This window comes from Musa acuminata, chromosome BXJ2-4 (assembly GCF_036884655.1).
Source record: "Musa acuminata AAA Group cultivar baxijiao chromosome BXJ2-4, Cavendish_Baxijiao_AAA, whole genome shotgun sequence".
NCBI classification, from domain to species: domain Eukaryota; kingdom Viridiplantae; phylum Streptophyta; class Magnoliopsida; order Zingiberales; family Musaceae; genus Musa; species Musa acuminata.
The window spans coordinates 20,803,015-20,823,132 of NC_088341.1; the positions used below are offsets into that span (position 1 = coordinate 20,803,015).

At 39.2% G+C, this 20,118-nt stretch overlaps 1 protein-coding gene across 2 annotated transcripts in view; it reads left to right on the plus strand.

Moving 5' to 3' along the window:
• The window catches only part of LOC103974143 (piezo-type mechanosensitive ion channel homolog), an 82,944-nt gene that overhangs the window by 15,989 nt on the left and 46,837 nt on the right, over positions 1-20,118 (plus strand). For both annotated transcript variants that reach the window (XR_670880.3, XM_009388906.3), the window contains exons 4-7: positions 603-748; positions 4,008-4,164; positions 4,287-4,473; positions 15,439-15,554. Coding sequence is in view for 1 of the 2 variants with exons in the window: in XM_009388906.3 (XP_009387181.1) it covers positions 603-748; positions 4,008-4,164; positions 4,287-4,473; positions 15,439-15,554 (606 nt within the window). In the remaining variant the exon portion in view is untranslated. The remainder of the gene's footprint in view (positions 1-602; positions 749-4,007; positions 4,165-4,286; positions 4,474-15,438; positions 15,555-20,118) is intronic.

The following is a 20,118-nucleotide window of genomic DNA, read 5'->3' on the forward strand; positions in this document are numbered from 1 at the left end:
TTTCATCTCATTTGTTACTAAATGAGCTATTTTCATTTCTTGAGCTTGTGCAATGCACCTTGTTATTCTGTTTTTGTTCATTGACTTGTCCAATTTCAGCATATTGTTGTTGGCATGTTGTCTAACATGTAATGGGATATTGCTTGTTGGTTTTGTTTAAGGTGCTGTTGCATCTAGACTACCTTGCATAATTGAATTGTATGCAGTCATTTGTCTCTGTACGAATGTTACTTCACTGACAAATATAAGCCTCTTAAAAACTTTTTTTATTATTTAAACTAGCAAAATCAAAAGATGCAAATCACCCTTGATCACTGCACAATTGGAATAGTTTGATACTTTGATTAGTGTACTTGTTCTGCTATATACTACAGTAGTTCCATATTTCATTCAATCCAGCATTTGTGATTTACAGAATAACTGTATGATATGAGCATCATCTTCTGAAGTCTCCCTTTCATATATGCTGTCTTTCACAACATATGTAGTTATTAATGTAATCTTGTCTACTTTTATTACCTTAACTTTGCTTCAAAAAACAAACTTTTATTACCTTGGCTAGAGTTGCTCTAGTTGATGATCATTATTGCACTTTTATGCAGAGACCAGCCATGGGGATCGACATCTGTTATTTACTTTGTTATTATACAAATATCAGCAGCTTTTGTTGCTTTAGTTGAAGTCCTCAGCAATAGATTCCATCAAGACTCTTGTTGGCTAAACTTTTTATCGGCAACTAATAATATAGGTTTGCCTATTTGAGTTTATTTTATTGATCATTTATCTTCTGTTTAAGTATTGTTTTGCAATTTTTTTTCCCCAAAAGGCTTATGATTCTGAATACAAATTATTCTGGAAGATATGTATCGATTTATTCTTTTGTCCTATTATGTTCTGCATTGCTACATCATTTATGTTTGAATGTGGTAATCTGGCTGGTATTTTCTTGATGTTTGTGTTTGTGGTCTCCTATTTGCTCATTGTTAAGTTGATATATGACCCTGTGGGAACCAGTTTTTGCTTCATGGGTTAGTTTTGATATGCAATTGTTAGAATCAAGGTTCGCATTAGCGTACCGTACCGGTGTTTCGACCTGGGCTCGGTACGGTACCGTACGGTGTACCGAGCGGTACATCTGATTTCACAGATTTAACCCTCCGAAAATACTTGAAAAAAAAAAAAAGTTAAGATAGGGTTTTCAAGTTACAAATAAATATAGTAATAGTATATGTTTAGCAAAATTAATGTAAATTAGGTAAGAATAGTATCACATATCTTTTTCGGGCTTTGAGGTAGTCTTGTTCGAGGTTCGTATTTCAGCTCGTTATAGATTGAAATATCTACAGAAAAATCAGTTGAATTGTTAGACTATTTTATTACAATATAAACTCTAAAATTCAAATGAATTAAATAATTACATATGTAGATATACCTGATTGTTGATTACTTGATTCTACCACCAAAACGAACGATGGGCCTCCACGGGTGGTGGATCGGGGTCCTCGATCTGATACATCTACATATCAATATGATACGTTTGTTGGACCCAATCATGAAATTGATCCCATGACATAGTGTATTGATACATCGTCTGCCATTGATGCATCAATGTGGTGCTGATCGTAGACTGATCGTCATGAATCATCTTTGTCCGAGGCAGCTCTTGAGGCATATATTGGTGAATGTCAGAGCTTCTACTTTCGCTACTGATATGCTATTCTGTATCATACTGTTGCTCAGAGAAGGATGACCAACTATCACCAGATTGTTGTTGCCCGTATGATTCTACATAATACGATGGCTGTGAATACGGTGAGCCTCTTTTTGTGTCTATATCATGTATGTTCTGTCGCATTTGTTCATATTCATCCACTGCCTTCCCCTTCCCCTTCCGCGCATAAACTTGACCAGTACCTTGTCGAGTTCCATGATCTGAATCTTGAGTGACATGTATAAAATATTGCTTCTCAGTCCATTCACCACTCTCAAGTTGTGTAGACGAGACCAACGACTGCCCGGCATCACTGCCATCATCTGTTGAGGCACTGCTATCCGTGTTGCTATCATGTCTCTGGACCGAGCGAGAAAGAGAATGTGATTGTGAAGGTGTCTCGTCGCCTGACTCGATTCTTTCCAACGATGTAACTGATGCTACTATCTTCCCCTTTGACTTAAATAGAGGTGAGAAGAATGGCTTAACTAGAACGAGAAAGGGCTCCAACGGTCAATTTGATCGTTGGAGCACTATAGCACTGCTACAGTGTGGTAACGGTCGATTTCGACTGTTACCGAGTGGTACCGGGCGGTAACAGTCGAAATCGACCGTTACCGAGTTGTGCCGAGCGGTAACGGTCGAAATTTCGATCGTTACAGCCTGATATTACCTCGTATCATCCGATACGAGGTTTTTTTGAATGTATCGCCCGGTAGCGGACGGTCCGCTTACCGGTAGCCTGTCGGACCGGTACGTACCACCCGTACTGGGCGATACGATTCGGTATGGCAGACCTTGGTTAGAATCAGTGGGTGTTCAAAATAGTGAATTTGATAAAGCATCAAGTGGTGTATCTGTTTGATAAATGCAATTTGTCGTAATGGTTATGCTTTCCAGAAACTTTTGACTGACCCAGCATCAAGGTTCGCCGTACCGTACCGTACCGGCGTTTCGACCCGCGCTCGGTACGGTACGGTACTGCTACAGTACTGCTACAGTACCTGAATGGTAAGAGGCGGTCCACGTACCGAAAGTCTGTCGGACCGGTACGTACCGCCCGTACCGGGCGGTACTGTTCGGTACGGCAAACCATGCCCAGCATTCAACTTCCAATTATCATTTGGAAGATGTCTTGTTTGTTGTACCTCAAAATTGTCTATAGTGATTCTGCTGTTGATGGCATAAAAAATCATGTCATACACTGCAACATATGGAGCTTGGATTAGTGTGTCGTTGTCTGCTTTTCAAGGTGTGTTAGATATATAACAACTTTATGACTACATCTTGGTGTGTTTTTCAAGGTGTCCACCATCCATGTGTCATGGATTCCTCATATTTATCATTGTATGATGATGGTGAATGCTTATGTCTAGATGTCTGTGTGTAACATGAATGTTGTGATAGCTGAGTTTTATATAATTGAAGAATGAGCTGTGTCATGAATGAAAATATGTCCTTCACATTCATCTTTCCTCATTTAGCAACTAATGGTGAATATTTTGAAAAGAAATTGTGTTTTTGACTTTTTTCTGATCATAGAAAATTTTCTAGTGTCTGTCATCTTTATCTACTGTAGAACATGCAAATATGATTGCAGCTTTTAGTGTTTATTCAAGTTTAGAGGAGACGCTGACATCGCAGGATGTGGATGACTGCAATAATGAGGAGAAAGTTTATTGATACCTCATGAGACAGAAACAAAGATGTCATGTGCTTATTCATTAATAAACATACTCTTTTTCTTTTTTCTGTTATCTTTCTAAAAGGATGGAGGATTTGTGTTTACGTTTAACTTAATTAAGAAGTGACTAATTGAGGAAAAAAAGCAAATATGACCTTTATAGACCAGCTGATGCTTCCCATACTTAGAGAACTTGAGTTGGTACTATGACTGAAATGATATAACAATTTATCACCTTCCATACTACCATATGGGCACAATAATTTTATTTCCTCAAAATATAAGCTCATTTTTGAAATATTTAAAAAGAGAATTATGAAATATGAATAAGCTAATGGAAATTTTCATAATATATCAAATAAGAGAAAAATTGTTCCTTTTTTCTGAAGCGGAAATAAATCTTGCGACATTTGTGAATTGATTGGCAAATGTCTGCTACTTCTATGTGATATCTACATTTTTGTTTTTTATATTATAATTTGGAGCTACAATATTAGTTCTTTTCATCAATCAACTAATCAGGACCATTCTTAACATCTGTTTCTTATATATGAATGTCAATAACTGTATTATAATGGTTGGAGATTGATTTTTTTCTGTTTCCATTTGAAGGCTATCACCTAAGGGTGGTCTGCTGCTTAGTTCTTCCAGCCATGCAGTTGGTTGTGGGTATTAGTCATCCCTCTTGGATATCTCTACCCTTCTTTGTTTGTAGCTGTGTTGGCATTGTTGATTGGTCTCTAACTAGCAACTTTCTTGGCCTCTTCCGGTGAGCATTCCACACCATCCTGTTTGTGGTGTTATGTTCAATTATTTTAAATGACATAATAATGGATCCTGACATATAAATTTTCATGTCATGATGTTTTCCATCAATTACGACACTCAAAGGTGGTGGAGGCCTCTCCTATTATATGCTTGCTTCAGTATTCTTATTATTTATATCTACCAGCTTCCGGTGGTTTTTCCCAGTATGTTCCTTGTCTTTGCTGATTTTGTTGGTCTATACAAAATAAACAGAAGATCAGATTGTTCTGAACTTTGTTCTGCGGTCTCCCTTCTAATATATTATTTCATGGTAAGCATTTGACTTGATGTCCATTCTGATTTTTCATGAATTTACTCATGAATGCAAAAAATTTTATTGTATTCACAATTTGAAGATTGAGTGAACCTGGATGTTTTTCTTCTTTAGCATCTGCTGTGTTATAGGATTATGGTATTATGAAACTAAATGTCTATTTCATACTTTTAATTTATTCATCTACATGACAATTAAAATATTAAATATCTTTTGCTTAAAATAATTTCAAAATTTTACGGTATTTAACTATATAGTTTCATTGTCTCAGGATTTTATTAGTCTTCAGCCTTCATTTGCATATAGTTATATTTTTGCTGCTAGTAACTTTTATTGGGACTATGGTTTTTAAGATCCCTAACCTTCTTTTGGTCATTTCACTATTCACAAATTTCTTTTTAAAATTCTTCTGTATAAGTCTGTGTCCTGATCACTGTTGGATTAAGTGAAAGATTTTTTTATATCTGCTGAATCTTTATAATAGTGTGGTATTTGCTGGAATTCATAAAATAGGTTTCTTTAGTTTGTACTTTTATGAGTCCATTTAAGATAATTCAATGGTATTCTATGATAAGCATGATATTATATATATGTATGTGTTTGTGTGTGTGTGTATATATATATATATGTACATATGTACATACATACATATGTACATACATACATACATACATACATATGTACATACATACATATGCACATATATACATATACATATATATATATATATATATATATATATATATATATGTGTGTGTGTGTGTGTGTGTGTACATATATATATCCTATTGACTATTCTAGGAATCCACATATAATCTGATCATAATGGCCAATGGTGATAAAAAGTTAAAAAAACAAAATTGTTAATTCATTTGAAACAAGAGAAGTAATATGACAAAATATGAACAACTGAAAGTTTGGAGCCATGGTTTCATAGCTTGGGATAGTCATCTTTTGCAAGGTTCAAGTCTATTGTAGCTTTTCATTTTTCTGGTTGTTTTAGAATTTAGATTTTATAGCCCATTGCTTAAACAAAAAATAGGCATATTCTTTGGGGAGTGTGTTCTTGAGCAGTTTGGCTTCTACAATCTTGCAGTAAGAAGTGATGGTGTTGACAAGTCACACAACTTAATGGGATAGCATCAATTATGATCTGAAGTCTTGTGGTATTCCCTGCTTATGGTACTACTATGGTTGGGCTGTTGGGGACTAAAGCGGTGTATCAAACAGTCAAAGCACCAAAAATGTTTCAAACAATAAAATATTTTGATAGTTTTTTGAAGTATATCAGTGGTAATAATAATGTACAAACCAGTACATACTTGTCTGATGGTTTATTGAAAACAGCATTGAGCCAACATTATGTCTTGGCATCAATATTGCTGGAAATGCTGACCTATTCACCATAACTTGTATAGCCTTAATTCTTTTGTTCCTCCTTTTTATCTTCTTAAATTGGCTGGGGATCTTGAAGGTTCAGGTGAAATCAGTTCTTTTTATGTTTCAAGATTAACTATGTCCATTTTCCATCAAGATTAAATAAATTTTAAAATTATGATATCAGCAATCTAGGAAATATGGTTTGTGGTTTTGTAAGGGCAAATATTTGAATATCACATAAGGCATATGGCTGAACAAAAAAAATGAATACTGATTAGACAACTCAAAAGTCATACCTGTATCTACTTTTAATCAGTGGATATAAGTCCGGATACAGGTATCAAACGAGTACTAATTTCTATAACCAAATTTACATAAGAGGTATACAAGTACAAACTAGATATATAAAGGATATAGATTCAAATAAGATTCAGGCAGATAGAATTGTTAATATCATGTAAATCTTTGATAACATGAAACAAATAATTAAGAAACTATAGAAATCTATAAATCACATTTCATATATTGGAATATTTTAAGGCTAATGTGAAAAACAAGGATGCATAAAAAAAAAATTACTGCATATAAAAAATAAAATAACAAATGTTAATATTGGTATATTCAATCCTATATTAAAAAATATAGTTAGGCCATAACCCCTATTGTTACCATGTTCACAAAACTTTGGGTAACTGTATTTAAATATTAAAGAGACATTTATATAGCCATGTCCAGCTTCACTCTTATATGAATCTGACTGTTACTCTTATCACCCTTTATCTTGCTACTTCTTTTTGATGCTATTTTCTTCATGCCTTGAACATATTCTAATTTGATGTTATTGTAATCTATTTATATGTTCTTGCCTATAGAAGAAAACCTTTGTTGGATTGTTAGGACTCTAGCTTGGAGAGTCCTAATAGAGAGGGACATTCATGTAAAACTATTAGGACTCTAGCTAGGAGAGTCCTAATTGAGAGGGGCATTCATGTAGGAGGTTTTTTCTTAGAGAAGAATTAGGAGTTGTAAGGGAATAGGAGTCTTGAGTAGGAGTCCTATTAGGAGTTGGTTAGAAGTAAGAGTCTTAAGTAGGAGTCCTATTAGGAGTTAGGGTTTAGAAGCCCTATAAATAGCCATGTATTCCTTCTCTTTTCATAAGCAATAGATGAATCTTTTCTGCAGCCTTTGAGCAGCAACTTGGAGGGAGGAACCCCTATAGAGTTCCAAGGAGGCCGATCCCCTAAAGATATCAACCCCAAGTTTAGAATCTGCAAGGGTTCTAACACCTGATATCAGAGCAGCGTTTTTGGCATCTCGCTGCCCTTCCACTGCCATCCATCAGCCCTCCACAATCGCCCAAAGCAATTCCCACAATTGCTTAAAAGATCGTCGCCGAATTCCGCTATCATCTCCACCACCGCGGATCATCCTTTGATCTCCCCGTGAATTGCAACAGGTTTTGGTTTCCTACCTTACTGCTACTGCAATTTAGTTATCCTTATTCAAAAATCCAAAAAAAAAAAAAAACTGTTCCTATATTGCTGCATAAACCTTTCGTCACAAAGTTTTCATCTTTACGACGAAAGATACATTGCAGAATTCTAACCGCATAGTACCATCTGTTTGATCTTGCTACTATACTTTTTCTATCCAAATTTCTATGAAATTTTTATGACATCTTTGACACTTCCTAACAGCAGATTTCCCTTTGGTTTTTTCAAAAAATTCTCAATATAAATCATTGATCTTTTACGTCAAATCTGCTATACTTGAAAATCTGCACTGAAAAATTTCAGCCACATAACATTGCTTGTTTGATCTTGATACTACATTGTTTCTATCCAAATCTCTACGAAATTTTTATGATAGCCTTGACACTTCCTAACAGTGGATTTCTCTTTGGTTTCATCAAAAAATTCTCAATATAAACCACTGATCTTTTACGTCCAATCTGCTATACCTAAAAATCTGTGCTGCAGAAAATTTCAGCCGCATATTGTTGCCTTAACCCATCTATTTGCAATCTTTTTTGAATGAAATTTCTTATACACTTCATAGATCATCTTGGCTTCCATCTAAGATTGATCTATTAAGAAATTCATCTCTAAAAACGATTTTATGTTGCTGCAAATTTTCGTCGTAACCCGCTGAAATTTTTTGACGAGAATTCTGCAATCGCAACTTACACCAATTTCCTTGCTGTTATACTGCCGAAATTTTCTTGATTAAATTAGATATCCTTGCTGTCATATAAATTGTGATTTTGCTATCAATTCTCTCAAGTTTTTGGTGGAAATTACGTCAAGAAACCGTTGGTTCTTCGACGACAATTCTACTCTTACAAGACAGCACATACTTGCTGTAACTTCCACAGATTTCTATCAAACCTTTGCTACCATCTACCACAGATCCAAAACATTCATCCATAGCCCTAAAACTCCACTAAACCACACCCTCAAACTGCACCCAAAATAGCCACAAAACAAGCTTAAATCGTAGCCTACATCCATCGATCCACCAATCCTTTCGACCATCACTTCTCTCAACTATACATGCCTTTAACCTGACAACAAAAGAGAGATCTTAACATCATAGATTTAGAGGCATATACTATGGCATCTAAGGAGGCAATCAATGCTAAATTCGAAGCCTTAGAGGCGCGAATGGAGGATAAGATTCAGACGCTCTTTACCGAACTCAGATTGGGCCGACCACTAAACCCGAAAAAATCATATCACGGAGAGAGCTTTGCCCAATCGCACCAGGCTCGAAGTGATGAGTTCCAAGGGAGGGGAGGCTCTATGACTGAACCCAACTATCCATGCATGAGAGTGGACTTCCCTAGATGGGAAGAAGGAGACTCGATTGGTTGGATCTCACGCGCGGAGCGATATTTTCAGTACCACAAAACCGCGGATGCATCTATGGTGAAAATTGCAGCTATACATCTTGAAGGGGATGCTATACAGTGGTTTGACTGGTTTGAACATACTTATGGAGTCCTTTCATGGCAACAATTCAAAGAAGGACTGCTGATCCGCTTCAGACCAACCGATTACGAGAATATTGATGTACAACTAGCAAAGATCCGACAAACTTCCACCATTCAGGAGTACCAAACCAGGTTTGAAAGGTTATCTAATCAAACTCATGATTGGTCTCAAAAACAGCTATTGAGGACCTTCATTGAGGGCTTGAAGCCAGAGATCCGAGGAGAAGTTAAAGCGCGACAACCGTATACGCTTATGGCAGCCATCTCTTTCGCACGACATCAAGAGGAGCAATTGAACCATGAAGCTCGGAGGACTAGGGTCGCTCCTCAACTAGTAATATTGAAGCCCTCAGCCCCCCCTACTATTGACCAAGTCCCTACACCAAAGAGGTTAACAAGAGAAGAGCTTCGGGAGCGATATGCGAAGGGGTTATGTTGGCATTGTGACGAGCCGTGGAGCCGTGAGCATCGCTGTAGTAAAGGAGGACTTCTTATGATTGAACCGATAGAAGAAGAGGTCATTGAACATTCAGAAGAGAGCCTTGAACATGAAGAAAAAGATGCAGAAGAAGAGCCACAACCGACCGAAGTTACGGTACATACACTAGCTGGCTACTCAAACCCGCAAACGATGAAAGTTGGAGGCCTTCTCAAACAACAACCGATCACTGTTCTCATCGACACGGGCAGCACTAATAACTTCCTAAACAGTAAGGTTGCTGTCCATATGAACTTACCTATTGAGAATTGCAGTAGGTTTGTCGTTAAGGTCGCCAATGGACGGATTTTGAAGTGTGATCATAGGTGCCCGCAGGTGAAACTGTTGCTGCAGGACCAAGAGATAATTGCAGATTTCTTCCTCCCTCTTGATGATCATGAGGCCATACTCAGAATTAAATGGTTGATGACATTAGGTGATATTTCTTGGAATTTTATGCAACTATTTATAAAATTTTACAGTAAGGAGAAACAGGTGATACTGCATGGGAAACGTGAGGGCGACGTAACGAGGATTTGCACATAACAAATAGAGAAGGTTTTGCATAAAGCATGCAGGGACTTTTTAGTACAACTTGAGCAGCAAATTAAAGGAGAGCCAATAGAATTTGAAGTTCCAAACCTATTTCCTTTGCTTGCTGAATTTTCAGATATATTTGATGAGCCGCACAACCTACCTCTTACTCGTCGGCATGATCATTATATAATGATTTTTCCAGTCAAATCTCCAGCAAATACTCAGCCATATCGGTATCCACATATCTAGAATGATGAAATAGAAAGGATTTTAAAAGAGATGCTTGAAACATGAGTTATTCGGCCAAGTTGCAACCTCTACTTTTCACCGGTGCTACTTGTACACAAGAAGGACGGAACATGGCGAATATGTGTTGATTACCGAGCTCTCAATGACATAACCATCAAGAACAAATACCTTATTCCAATAGCAGATGAATTGCTAGATGAAAGGGAGCACAAATCTTCACAAAGCTGGACCTTCGATCCGGGTATTATCAAATACGAGTGTATGAAGAAGTCATACCGAAAACCGCCTTTCGAACACACAACGACCACTACGAATTTTTACTTTCTTCAACAAAAGGTGAAATATCTTGGGCATATCATATCAGAGGAAGGTGTGACGGTGGACCCCTTCAAAATTGAAGCAATGCAAAACTGGCCTACCCCGAGGAACATAAAATTACTACATGGCTTTTTGGGTTTAACAAGCTACTACCGTAAGTTCGTGAAAAACTATGGAAAGATCAGTGCATCACTTACTTCTTTACTGGAAAAAGATATCTTCCAATGGTCAGACAGAGCCTCCACTGCCTTCGACAAACTTAAGGCAGCCATAACGACGACGCCGGTGTTAGCGCTACCAGATTTCAACCGACCCTTCATCATTAAGGCCGATGCATCTGGAGACAGAATGGGAGACGTTCTCATGTAAGATGGTCGACCACTCACATACATTAGCAAGACATTGTCTCCCCCCTATCAAAACATGTTAACATATGATAAGGAGATGCTCGCCATTGTGCACGCAGCAACGAGGTGGAGATCGTACTTGATCAGGCGATACTTTCAAATCAAGACCGACCATAAAAGCCTAAAATATCTCTTGAAGCAGAAGATATCTTCCCCCGGGCAACAAAAATGGGTAACAAAACTTCTTGGATTTGATTATGAAATAACTTACAAAAGGTGGAAAGAGAATGTTGTTGTAGATGCGCTTTCGCAGCTACCTGAGCAAGCTGAATTTTCGATCGTTTTACTTCCAACCAGCGACTTCCTTGAGGATATTAAGATGGAATGGCAGGAAGATTCGGAGACCAGTAAGATACAAAAAAAATTAGAGGAAGCACCAAGCTCTGTGGCTCATTACAATCGGGACTCAAAAGAATTATGCTATAAGGGACGCATTGTGCTTGTGACAAATTCTACTTGCATCTTCAAGAGCAGATTTTGGACAAAGTTATTCCATATGCAGGGTACTAAATTGAAAAGGAGTACAATATATCACCCACAAACCAACAGCCAGACGAAAGTTTTAAATAGGTGCTTGGAGACAGCCCAAAGCCACCCACCAAATATGACTACCCAAAGAGAACTCCAGACCCAGCCAAGTGTCATTATTGATCGACGGATCGTGACTCGACGACGACGACCCGCTAATGAAGTGCTAATACAGTGGGCGAACCTACTAATAGAAGATGCCACTTGGGAGAACTATGACGACTTGAAGATCAAATTCCCAGAATTCACGAATCATCAGCCTCGAGGACAAGGCTGATTTGAAGAGGGCGGGTCTGTTAGGACTCTAGCTTGGAGAGTCCTAATAGAGAGGGACATTCATGTAAAACTATTAGGACTCTAGCTAGGAGAGTCCTAATTGAGAGGGACATTCTGTTAGGACTCTAGCTAGGAGAGTCCTAATTGAGAGGGGCATTCATGTAGGAGGTTTTTTCTTAGAGAAGAATTAGGAGTTGTAAGGGAATAGGAGTCTTGAGTAGGAGTCCTATTAGGAGTTGGTTAGAAGTAAGAGTCTTAAGTAGGAGTCCTATTAGGAGTTAGGGTTTAGAAGCCCTATAAATAGCCATGTATTCCTTCTCTTTTCATAAGCAATAGATGAATCTTTTCTGCAGCCTTTGAGCAGCAACTTGGAGGGAGGAACCCCTATAGAGTTTCAAGGAGGCCGATCCCCTAAAGAGATCAACCCCAAGTTTAGAATCTGCAAGGGTTCTAACATGGATCAAGATTGTGTTTTTGATCAGTTTCAAGATTAGCATCAAGATTAGATTTTAGGCAGGATCAACTATGGGATTGAAGTTTTTTCCCCCTATTTTCTTTATGGTAGGAAATTGATCTAGACTGGTAAAAAATCGTATGATGTAATTGGATTGTTGTAAAGGATGCGTGGCATCACCTAGGATCTCTAGGATTGGACAGAAATGGTCCAATTGGTTCATATGTAGTCTAGAACTATTGGAATAAGGCAGAAGCTTAGTGGGATCCCATGGTTTCATGGGGGCGTTGAACTAATTTATCCCATGGTTTCATGGGGGCGTTGAACTAATTTTGATGGTCCCTTGACAATTGAAGTCTTTTTTTGTATTAAATTTGTTTGATCATGACAATAATCAATGTTGTCAAGAGGCATTTGGGCACTCACCTAGGTGCTCAGACAAGGAAAGACAAGGTGCGTTTTACTAGGTACTAGGCGAGTGCTTCAGTTGAGGCACTAGATGATTAAACATCTCTGAGTCTCGCCTAAGCTTCTGCCTAATAAGCATACCACACACTATCTATACATGAGTCTCTTATTATTTATCTAATCCATAAATGCTAAGTAGATCTTATATTGATGCAACATATTTATAAAAGGAAAAACAGCTGGTTCATTAAAGACTACATAGCGTGGTTTATATTAAGAACAATTAAGCACTGTTTCATCATGACTTGTGGAATAACATTGTTCCTGTTTGGTGGAGGAAAAAAAAAGAGGTATTAATATCATTGTTCCGGAACAATGATATTAATGATTCAAATACTGGTTGGTGGATAAAAAAAAAAGAAAACTAATATGATGGGTGGAGAGATGATCTTAACATGTCAAATGCAGAAGATGATTTGTTCTTTTATGATCACAATTTGACATGAGGTGATGTATAGTAAGAGCATCAGTGATCAAAGGAGATCCACCAAACAAGAAGTCTAAAGGTGAGTGCAAAGGCATCAACGAAATGTTGAAGAGGAGGAAGTTGATTGTGGTGAAAAAGAAGAGATTAAAAAAAATAAAAGTGTACCTAGTGCACGAGGCTCTCACCAATGTAGACTATAGGGAGGGTCAATGTATGCAGCTTTAACTTTAAATATTTAAAGAGGTTGTTTTCATGATTAGGTGAAAAAGAAGAGAACATGAAGGATGATGACAAATGTGATAGACCTTCGGTGATCATTAAAGTCTAGGACTGGTTGATATTTGAATTGTTTTTCTTTTGTTATTTAGATATGAACCAATATAATTATATTTTTTGATTATTTAATTTGATGTTTTGGTGGTAACATCTTGCATGTATAATATAACTCATATTTTGATTTAAATTTGTTTCGATAATAATGTTTTCACCTTTTCATAGTGTTTTTACGATAAGCGCCTTACTTTTTCGGGCAAGTGTCATGGTGAGCACCTAGCACTTTGCTATACAAGGCCTTGCTGCCTTATAGCGCTTAGAGCTTTTAACACTGATCAGGATGGGAATGGTTTTGGTAGTTTCTGCAGGCCATGTTAGATGTTTCTTTACAAATTTGTGGTTTTATTCAACTTAAAAGTTCAAACTTATTGATGATGTACAACAAAAGTATGTTACACTAGTCCATCAGTTTATTATAGTTTAATCTTGGAGGTTAGTGCTGATTTATTTGGTAGTCACTTCAAATTCATCGTGGCAACTCCTGATTATAGCTGTGTGATGGGCCAAATTCAGAATGTAACTTAATGTAAATAAGAATGATTGTATTGCTTTGAGTCAGCAGATTTTGGCTTTTGTTACACATGATCATAAAACATGATTATAACTTTTCATGTTGAATTTGATTGATCACGCTTGAAATAGGTTAATTTGCTTATGTTTGAACTTTGAACTAAGGTTTGCAATTTCGTACTGCACCGGAGTATCGAGCTCAGCTCGGTATGGTACGGTACGAGTATTCCGAGCGGTACACTCTAGCATACTGCTCGGTGTGTGTGTGTATATATATATATATATATATATATATATATATAATAATAATAATAATAATAATAATAATAATAATAATAATAATAATAATAATAATAAAAATAATAATAATAATAATAATAATAATAATAATAATAATAATAATAATAATAATAATAATAAAGGCGACATTGTCGAGGCGATGTCGCCTCAATGGGGAGAAGCGTTTTCTTCTCCCCACGTGGGGAGAAGTGTTTTCTTCTCCCCGCGAAGCCTTGACGACGTCGCCGAGGCTTCTTCTCCTTGTGCGGATGAGGAGAAGTCACCAACGACTTTGAGGCCTCATCGCCTCAGACGAGGAGGCGACATCTCATCCGCGGTGTCCGACGAGGGAGGGCGGTGATGGATCAGGATCGTCGAGGAGAGCAACGTCGGATCTCCAAGTTCTCCCTTTTCTTCTCCCTCTTCTTCCTTCTCCCTCAGCTATACCTCCCCGTAACGAGCGGCGACGGTTGAAATCGACCGTCATTGATCGATTTCACATGGTAACGGGGCGGAAACAGCCCCAATCGACGGTGCTGCCCGGTACAGGCGATATCATTCGAAATTAGAAACCTTGGTTTGAACTACCAACTCTTTCCTCTCAAGTTTTATTAACTTTAGTAAATGATACATAATTGAAGCATTATTTATCATGGCAAATTCTGGAAAGCTTTCGAGTTTTATACGGTCCTTAAATCATGATTTGTCTTATTGGTTTGTACCAGTGTATTGATTGGCCATTGGTACAGTATGTACCGAACCATACCGATTACCGATATACCAACACACGGTATGGTGGAGCATATCGATAAACCGGTATGTATCGCTCATACTGGTCCCTTATCGGATTTGTATGTACCAACATGCCGAACGATATACTACGGTACGATGAACTTTGCCTTAAATAACTTTGTTATTATTAAAATCAAGGATAACAGTTTGCTGGAACAAATCTACTCTATCAAATAATAAAGTTAATGTGCAAGAAAAATACATGTTCTTGATTGCTTGAAACTGATTAACAATTAATTTAATTACCAAGTATTTGGTGACGAGATCATGTCTTAAACTTAAAAATTGGATACAGTGGAAATTCCTGCTTGTTTACTTATATAAGGTTTGAAATTTGAATTAACAAATTTTATCGATTGATAGAGGAAAAACTAAACTACCTATGTGGCAGCAATTTGTGCACTTTTGAATGGCTAATTTGATGCATCTGGTAAATTATTCTGTTATTAGGTTCTCTTTTTGTTTATTGTAAGCATGTTTTTGTTTCTTTGTCTATCTGATTCTTTCACTTCCCTTTCCTGCATTTTGTGGTAGTTGTCTTCTGTCAAGTGTGATTTGCAAGAAATGGATTTTATAATGTCTATGAAGAATAACAGTTTGGTGGAGCAACTTCTACCATCAAGGCATTCGTTTTTCATCCGAGAATCTCGGTATGTCAAGTATTAGATTAAAGATGTATATTCTTTTGCTCGTGGTACATTCAAACTGGTAAATTTGCATAATCTGTAGGGTTTTAAAATGTGGTTTATGTGGCTGCATATATTAATGTGGTCATATTATGTGCCATTGAGTCTTTTATTGTTCTTTATAATAAGTTTGTCTTAGCCCACCCTTCCTCTATCTCTTCACACATCACCCATTTTAATTGTATCACCTTGTCCAACATGTTTGTGCTTCATTAGCACCTTACATTTTTTTGAAGTGAATCTATACTATGGTTAAAAATTTTGCGAATTGTTATTGTACCAATCAAGGTGGGATCCAATACATATCGAATTTTGGAAAAATCCTAAAATAATAATGGAATTCATGAAAAAAAAACCCTATTTTAGCCCAATATTTTTCTTCTCCTTTTTGTGGTTATATACAATCAAATTAGATAACTGTAAACCAAGGATTGACGAAACATCCGAAATGATACAATACGAGCGGTATGTACTAGTCCGACAAAAGACCGAGACACGAACTGACCTGTGCCGAGTGGTATATACAAGGGGTCGTAACAGTTGGAATTTGATCGTTGCCGACCTGTACCGGTCAGTAACGGTCAGATTTCAATTGATATTAATCAACGATTGAGATTTATCATTGATTCAATGGTCAATTTGACCGTTGGGCTACTTGGAAATCTGATTTAAACCTTCTCCCTCCCCTCTTTCACCCTCTCTCACTATCACAACTTCCTAAAACTCTTTCTCACACTCTATTTCTTACACATTCTGACTTTCTTTCTTAATTAAAGCTGATCTTTGGTGATCAGTACTTCATTTGGGAGGATAAACTCATAACAAATCATTTAGAGGAGGATTACTTTAATTAAAAGGTATGTATTCTTTTTTATTATATAGTTAAATTTTGATATGATTAACGCGTACCAACATACCGATCGATATGTATCGGTCTGGACTTCAAGCTTGGACCAGCAGCACCGGTCGACACGGTACTGCAGTCCTTGCTATAAACTGAATCTAGACTATAAAACAATAAATAAGATGTAAAACGAAGACATATACTTGTTTAGACTAATACTAGTACATCTATGACTTGTATAGGTCTAGTACCCCAAATTAAAGCCCTTGTAGTGCTTTTACCACCAGAATGATTGACCTGAGTCATGAGCCAATGGATTGGGATTCTTGATTTAATGAAACTGTATGGTACGTACTATTAAGGACTTTGCCTAAGTCGTGCGGCACCCTTGCGTGTCCGTCCGCAAAGGTCAGCCTCCCCGAAACCTCCTATGGTCCCTTAGGGACTACAAAATAGAAAACGGGTTAGAGAAAGCGCCTTACTCAGGATCCACAAGCAAACATTTCAGGAAACACTTCATAGACAATGCAAATTACAAACAGACTTTACAAGCTCTGAACGGTTGCACAACAAAGGGTCAAAATGGTCTACTACAGACCGAGTATCTCTCACAAGTGTCTACATGACACAATCTTTATTTACAAGCCTAAAATGGATACCAAACCCAACTAAAATGGGGCTGTTAAGCCTTCGACCGTTCCTCTGCATGTTGTGCAAAGCATGAACGAACCAAAAGACACGGACATACATAAGTATTATATCAAATGCATTTTGATCCTTATGGGATGAACTCGAATTGTGATACCTCATTGTGTGGCCTCTGCCAACACATCGCAGGGTCTCTTCCACCTTCGATTTTGTTCTCTCCTTTAGCAATCGACCCTCGTGCCCCCCGCTCTCGGGTCACACCTAGACAAAGCACCGCTCTAGGACAGTCTGTCGCCTAGTAGCTCCCGAAGTCCACCGACTTCGGTGAAATTATTGCACCATTGTCTGGATCCTGGGCCTCTGCCCCTACCCCTACCAGCACAATCTCCACTACGCACCGCTTCCTTCATGGCAACTTGAATGGCGACACTGTGGCATATTCTTCAAGAGTACCCGCCTCCACGTCCTCTTGCCCCGTGCCAAGATCTTCTGAACCCAACTTTGCCTGCAAGTTGAGTCGTCTTAGTTCCTCCATCAAATGCTTCTCCGAGATAAGGTGCATGCCCAGAAGCTCCCTTCGTCTTTAGCACTATACAAGATGAGACCGCTCCATCCGAATGAAGGACCCATGAAACGACATGATCCCGCTCTTGCCTCTACAAGAGTTCATGTCCTTGACCCCTGTCCAAGGAAAGCTCTGTGCCTCCGCCCCATGTTCCATCTTCTATGCTGGCTCCCTTCATGCGGCTTGGGTACTTCTCCAAGTTATACCCAAGTTGCTTCGCTCCTCGTTTTGCATTGAGTTGATGGTGGCTCTCCCGCCCACCATTCCACGGGTCAACCCTCCCTTGAGTCTGATCTCCTCTATATCGACTCTAAGTGTGCCTTCATTTGTGTTGCTTTGGGTCGCTCCCCCACTTGATCTCGCAATGCATCCACCAATGCATTCTCTCAAGCGAGATCATGCGACGACTCCTCGCCGCTCACTCAGTCCATTGAACTTCCGTGTTGTTGTTTTTGAGGTACTCCTCCTCAACATGTGCGGTCTGTTGCACATGATTCTCCCTCTAGAGAGTCGGGACTTATCCCTCCTGGGTATCTATCTCGTTGGAGCAACATTTCTCTTCGTTTCCTTCCCTCTGAAAGCTTTGGAGACCACCATCCCCTTGGACTACTCCGACTTGTTGAACAAACTGTGCATTATTTTGCCTCATACAAACGCACTTGCTAGATTGCAACTCCACGTCAATACAGCCCCCGCTGCACCACTCAAGATCTAGCAACATGTTGAACTCATTGCACACTTCAGCCTCCTATGGACGTATCCTTCTCATACCGAAGAGAAAGTTTCAATGCTCCATGGCGCCGAGTTTCGGTCGCCTTGGGATGGTCGTGAACATTCCATCGTCCGCATACAAGCCCTTGCATGAGTACTAAATTCTTCGAGTTAGCAATTCCCCTCACCTCTGTGAGCTTTGCATAATTCTTTCGATCGTTGAGCAACCCATTCCACCTTGCATGGTCTCATCCTTTACCAAGTGCCTCGCTTGCCTTGAGCACCATCAATTATGGTTGTCAACATTGAGCCGTAGCTCAAACTCAGCCATCCCAACCTTTGTGCGCTACGCATTCTTCCAAGCTTGCTTATTCTCGTGGTGCCTCTTGCACGAAAGGTTGATCATTCCTCTGAATGCCAATCTTAGATGTCCGCTCCTCTAAGCGATTCCTTTTCCCTACATCTCCATGCCCGTTTTCCCCCAAATGGTCGCACGTGCTGGTTGCCCTCAACGTAGCTCTGCTAGGTCCCCCATGTTTGTATGCCAAGTGTTTCTATAAGCAGTGATTTAAAAAGGCGCTCGGGCGAGGCGAGGCGAGGCCTGAGCGCCTCGCTTCACTTCCAGGCGACGCACTTCAAAGAGGCGCCGCCTGGGCGCTCATCCGAGCCCAGGCGCTCGCCCGAGCCCAGGCGTTGGGCGCTTTGGGCGAGCGCTTGGGCTAAACCAGGCGACCGAACCAGCGTTTTAGGTCTGGTTCGGTCTCCGGTGCTTTAGTTGGTTCAATCGAACCAACTAGAGCATCGATATCAGCTGTTGCTACCCAACCCTAACCCTGCTCGTTGCCGTTGCCGCTCCCACTCCCACTGCTCGCTGCTGTCGCTGCTCGCTACCGCTGTCACCGTCGCCGCTCTGACACGGACTTAGCTGATTTTGCCTAAGTCGTGCGGCACCCTTGCGTGTCCGTCCGCAAAGGTCAGCCTCCCCGAGCCTCCCATTGTCCCTTAGGACCACCAAAAGAGAGAACGGGCAAGAGAGAACGCCTCAATCGGGATCCACAAGCAAACATCTCCGAAAAACACTTCATAGACGATGCAAATTACAAACAGACTTTACAAGCTCTGAACAGTGGCACAACAAAGGGTAAAATGGTCCATTACAGACCGAAAAGCTCTCGCACGTGTCCACATGACACAACCTTTATTTACAAGCCTAAAGAGGCCACCAACCCAACTAAAATGACTATTAAGCCTTCGGCTGCCCCTTTACATTCTGTACAAGGCATGAACATGCCAACAGACACGGATAGATATAAGCATTACATCAAACACCTTGTTTAGAAGTTTGTCCGTGACATTCTCCCCCACTTATCCCTTCGACGTCCTCGTCGAAGCCTTTGTGAACACTGCAACTCTTCGCCTTTACTGAATCTTCAATCTTCTGCTCCAGCTACAATGCGCCTCCTGGCTCCCAGCTGCTCTCCGCCACTGTTTTTTGAGTAGTCGAACCTTTGATCCGCCATGCTGCTTCAACTCGCCAATGACTCTGACTCTGGTGTGGGGTTGGCTGAGTTGTGTTGATCCTCGTTGATTCCTGCGGATCCACCAAATGAAGGAAAAGACCATCCTTACTGCGCCAGTTTCTCAGAATTTCCACATGCTGCTTGAACTGGGTGGATGCTTGTTGGAGCTTTAACGAGCATCGCCTCGCAAACTTCTGAAGTTTTGGGTCCTTCCTCCACAAAATCTGCTCATTGACTCTT